Source organism: Epinephelus moara, chromosome 8 (assembly GCF_006386435.1).
Source record: "Epinephelus moara isolate mb chromosome 8, YSFRI_EMoa_1.0, whole genome shotgun sequence".
NCBI classification, from domain to species: Eukaryota; Metazoa; Chordata; class Actinopteri; order Perciformes; family Serranidae; genus Epinephelus; species Epinephelus moara.
This window is the reverse complement of record NC_065513.1, coordinates 44,693,754-44,699,296: the sequence shown is the minus strand read 5'-3', so window position 1 is coordinate 44,699,296 and position 5,543 is coordinate 44,693,754. Positions and strand designations below refer to the sequence as shown.

The following is a 5,543-nucleotide window of genomic DNA, read 5'->3' as shown; positions in this document are numbered from 1 at the left end:
TCAGTGTTCATCCTCTCAGTGTTCATCCTCTGTGTTCATCCTCTGTGTTCATCCTTTCAGTGTTCATCCTCTCACTGTTCATCCTCTCAGTGTTCGTCCTCTCACTGTTCGTCCTCTCACTGTTCATCCTCTCAGTGTTCATCCTCTCAGTGTTCATCCTCTCACTGTTCATCCTCTCAGTGTTCATCCTCTCACTGTTCATCCTCTCAGTGTTCATCCTCTGTGTTCATCCTTTCAGTGTTCATCCTCTCACTGTTCATCCTTTCAGTGTTCATCCTCTCACTGTTCGTCCTCTCACTGTTCGTCCTCTCAGTGTTCGTCCTCTCACTGTTCGTCCTCTCACTGTTCATCCTCTCAGTGTTCATCATCTCACTGTTCATCCTCTCACTGTTCAACAGTCACCAGCTCTGGTTTGGTTCAGATTAACCCTTAATTCACCAGTTAGCTGTGACAACACGCTGCATCTATACACACTAACATGACTGATTATTTAAATGGAGTCTGGTGGGTTTGGTGATGTCAGAGCTGTTTCTGGTTAAACCAGCGGTCGGCAAGCTTTGCTATCAAAAGAGATGTTTTTATATGTATATATATATATATATATATATATATATATATATAATATATATGTTGTGCCTTACAGTGGCGGCAGCACAGCCTGTTTGATGTTCATGAGTCTACAAACATTCCTAAATGAGCGCTCATTAATAAGTGTTCCATCACAGCAGCTTTATGATCATTTGAGTGGTGATAGCAAACACATTTCTCTATTTTCCACTGAGACAATTTATTTTTTGGATTTGGATTCCACAGCTGGCCTCACTCAGGAAACTCAGGACGAGCCAGTGCTGTTGAGATTCAGCAGGTTTTAGGAAAAGGTGTTCGGCTGTAGACGTACGACGACATAGTTGACAAGATATTGAAACATTTTTGTATCCAGCGTGTTGGCTGCACATTGATTCAACTGGACCAGTTGAATCAATGTCAGGATCACTTTGTGGCCACAACAATGAAAAGTGAAAATTGAAATAAATCAGTGATTTCCATATAATGTTTTGTCCTCGCCGCAGGGAGCCGCTGGAGAAAGAGCTGCATGTGTCTCCTGAGCCGTACGCTGCTGGGTTAAACTCAAGCTCTGTCTCTGTAGGGATCCTTTCATCATGATGTCACACACTCAGAATAAAGACAGAAACACACTCGGTCAGTGAACGAAACATCACAGCCTGTCTCACTGCTGCAGCCTCTGTCTACAGATGAACACATGAACAGGTGACAGCAGGCTCCAGGTGGGAAACTACTAAAGTTAATCTGTGATGCAACCATCAACACAAAGATAACAAACGTCATTGCGTCCAGATTTAAACTTTGAATTCTTTAAAAGTTGCAGAAGTGTTGTGTCTGTGTCTGATCTCACTGCGTCACTGCTTCAGACTGTTTGTTTGAGCGTCTCTCAGGTATCTGTGGTGTAAATGTGTGTGTGAGAAGAAACACATGGACACGACTTTAACGTTTGACTCCACTGAAGAAGAAAAGCTGCGTTCGACAAGATGATGCAGCAAAAACATGGAAACAAACAAATGAATAAATGACGATGATATAAAGTGAGTGTGAGGAATAAAAGCAGCTGCAGCACTCAGAGGCTGCTGTGGTCAGTCTGATGTGTAATCGCTGCCTTTTAACAGCATCAATATTTCAGCCAGCTTTTAATATTTCAGCAGCTAATCGTCCCGCTAACGTCTGAGTCTCAATTAAGTGTCGAGCCGTCTGATTGGACGAGAGGAGAGGAGAGAAACAATGAGGCGACGGACAGAGAATTAACCACCGATGATGGAATTATTTATCAGACCTCATTCATCATTAATCAGTAAACCTCAGGTCGCTCTCTGCTCCATGTGTTTTATATCTCAGTGATCCTCACCTGCACCTGTTCACAAGTTCTTCACACGCAGCCCGCTTTATGTTCTTAGGTTTTTATATTTAGTCCTCATGAACTGTTTCATATCACTGAAAACTGAGCTGCTGTGAACCTGTTGAGAAACTGTGATGTTATCCTTGCACACATCAACACTGTAACAGAACAGAGGCGTCAGAACCACAGGCGTATAAAGAGACCTGGATGCAGCATTGGAGGCGGGGCCTATTTATTCCTATAGAAGTCGCTCAGTGACACATGAAGCCAGAAACGTTTGATTTCCATGTGTAAACTGGATCTTTGGAACCGGCTCTCAGGACGTCTGCCAGGATTTATAGGCTGAATTCATAGTGGCCAAACTGTGTAACTACAACTGGTAGGTAGGTAAGTAGGAAGGTAGCTATGTAGGTAGTTAGGTAGCCCAGTAGTTCAGTAGCTGTCTAGCTAGGTAGTTCAGTAGGTAGGTACGTAAGTAGGTAGCTAAGAAGCTAGGTAGGTAGGTAGGTAGGTAGGTACAGTTAAGGTCAAAATTATTAGCCCCCCTTATGAAATCAAATAAAACCCTTATCCTTCCAATGACATGGGCCATAGCCTTAAGTGTTTATAGTTTGTGTGTGTCCGCAAGAACAAAGACAACATCTGCATACGGTCAAATGAACATTTTTATTGGTTTGTTGAACTGAAACAAGAAAAAAGCAAAAAATGCAATGGTCAAAATTATTAGCCCTCTGACAACTAATAGTCAATAGCGTAGCCTTTCTGATCCAAAACTGACAACAACCTCTTCTGGTAGTTTCTAACTAAGTTGGCACATGTCTCCTGAGGGATTTCAGCCCATTCTTCCTTGGCAAATTGTTCAAGATCATGCAAATTGCTTGGTCTCCGAGCATGGACCCGAACCTTGAGCTCCCTCCACAGATTCTCGATAGGATTGAGATCAGGGCTCTGAGAGGGCCACTCCAGAACCTTGATTTTGGTGTCTTTCAAAAAGTTTTTGACTAACTTTGATGTATGCTTCGGGTCATTGTCTTGTTGGAAGACCCAGCGACGACCTAACCCTAGACTGGCTGCAGATGTCTTGATGTTCGCCTTCAAAATACCCACATAATCCTCTTTTTTCATGGTCCCATGCACCCGAACAAGGTTTCCTGTCCCTGAAGCAGCAAAACAGCCCCACAGCATTATGTTGCCACCACCGTGCTTCACTGTGGGGACAGTATTTTTAGGGTTGAAGGCCTCGCCCTTCCTTCGCCAAACAAAAGCAGCATCCATATGCCCAAACAGCTCAAGTTTGGTTTCATCAGACCAAAGGACAGACTTCCAAAACTCACCCTTATGTTTCAGATTGTCTCTGGCAAAATTCAGTCGGGCTTTAATGTGCCGCTGTGAGAGCAATGGGGTTTTTCTTGCACGATGACCACGAAGTCCACCACGATGAAGAACCCTCACAACAGTCTTGCGTGAAACATCAAGTCCAGAGGAAGCCAGTTCAGCAACAATCATCTTTGCAGAGGTCTGGGGATTCTTGTTGATTGTTGTTAAGGTTCAGTGCTAATTGACTGCTCAGGTGTGGTTTCAAACCCAGTTAATTTGTTTTGAAAGCACAAAATCACATGGGGGCTAATAATTTTGACCATTGCATTTTTTGCTTTTTTCTTGTTTCAGTTCAACAAACCAATAAAAATGTTCATTTGACCTTATGCAGATGTTGTCTTTGTTCTTGCAGACACACACAAACTATAAACACTTAAGGTTATGGCCCATGTCATTGGAAGGATAAGGGTTTTATTTGATTTCATAAGGGGGGCTAATAATTTTGACCTTAACTGTAGGTAGGTAAGACAAGTCTGAGTCAAAACACTCAGAACTCTGGGTGGTAGGTAGCAAGGTAGTTCAGTAGCTAGGTTTTTTTGGAAGGTAGGTGAATAGCTAGACAGTTCAGTAGGTAGGTAGGTGGCCCAGTAGTTCAATAGCTGTCTAGCTAGGTAGTTAGGTAGTTCTATAGGTAGATAAGACAAGTCTGAGTCAAACCCCCAAAATGTGTCCTAATTAAAACACCCTGATCTCTGAGTCAAATACAACAGAGGACTTTAACAAGTCTGAGACGAGTCCGAGTCAAACCCCAAAAACGAGTCCATAAAAAAGTCTTTGGCCCTGAACCTGATCAGCCTCTTCAGTTCTTCCTCACTGTGTCGCATCATAAACGTTCTGTTGGAGATCATTTACCATCAAAACAAACAACAGAGAAAAAACATCAAGAATTATTTTATATATTTATTGAAAATTTAAAAAACTGAAATAAAACAAACAGACATGAAAACAGAGAATCCCTCATCACGTGTCTCTGTCTCAGATTTAATGCAGTGAGTTCAGTGTTTTTCTGGCTGAAATCTGTCCCGTGTCGTTTAGCTGAGTCGTCTCTTCTCCACAAACTGACGGAGTCTCAACGTGTCCCTTTGTCTCCGTCCTCTTCAAAGGACAGGTCGTCCTCCTGCTGTCCTGCCCTGTACAGACGCAGCAGTGAAACAAGGTTTATTTTGTTTGTTGACGTCCTTGAACCAGTCGTGATCATCATCACTTCCTCTGACCTGTTGGTCTGCAGTCATCGTCACCTTCTGATCAGAGTCTGGTTTGGTTCAGGACCTGAAGACGGTGAAAACCAGAACCAGAGACAATACAAACGTTTCATCGAGTTCCTGAAGTAAAAAAGGATCAAAAATGTCTTTAGAACTTTGTTCTGTTGAATCAAAAAGATTTCCACGAGTTCCTCCCAGTCCTCCCAGTCCTCCCAGTCTGCTGCTGTCAGCGAGGGTGTGGCTCAGTGTGGGTCAGTAGGCGGGGCAGAAGGGGCGGGGCTGAGTGGTGGTGGTGGTGTTGGGGGGCGTGGCCTCGGTACAGGTAAAGGTCCAGTGTGGGCGGGGCCGGAGGGTACAGGAAGTGTGTGGGCAGGAACATCCTGCCGGCTTCAGCCAGAAGCTCCAAACCAACGGCCGACTGACGCTTCCACTTTGTCCTGAAACACAGACGTGTTTATATTTATACGTGTTTATAACAAGAAAATATATTTAAACAAACTGCAGAAACTACGTTCTTTGATATTTTGTGCACATTTATTCACAAATGTTGTTGTTTGCACAAAAGAGAACATTAGCTCCATTATTTATAAATAATTTAAAACACAATTAAAAAATAGGATTAATTATAAAATGTTTATAAAAAGTTTATTCTACTTCCTGTCATCAAAAAAACCAAACGATGAAAAACAAAAATCCTCCTCTGAACAAACGGAGGAGTTTGGACCTGCAGCCAATCACAGCGCAGGATTGTCTGTGAGCAGATTGATTTTTATGGAACAATAAAAATAAATCAATAAATAAAAAATCAGCGCTCTCTGAGACTCTGCACTAAAAGCTCCAGATTTGTTTCTGCATGAATTATTGATCATTAATTACAGAACACAGTGATGAATTATTGATCAGAGAGCGTTTATTATTCATCAGGAGACGTCTCACATGTGTCCGTACACACTGATACTCACACACACACACACTCACACACACACACACAGACACACACACACACACACACACACACACAGACACACACACACACAGACACACACACACACAGA

The 5,543-nt window shown here is 42.7% G+C and overlaps 1 protein-coding gene across 1 annotated transcript in view; it reads right to left on the bottom strand.

The window, feature by feature from the left end:
* Window positions 1-4,232: 4,232 nt before the first annotated feature.
* Window positions 4,233-5,543, bottom strand: part of LOC126394450 (barH-like 1 homeobox protein) — a 7,197-nt gene continuing 5,886 nt past the window's right edge. The window contains exon 3 of the mRNA XM_050051267.1: window positions 4,233-4,925. Within this exon, the coding sequence (XP_049907224.1) occupies window positions 4,715-4,925 (211 nt within the window). The 3' untranslated portion in view covers window positions 4,233-4,714. The remainder of the gene's footprint in view (window positions 4,926-5,543) is intronic.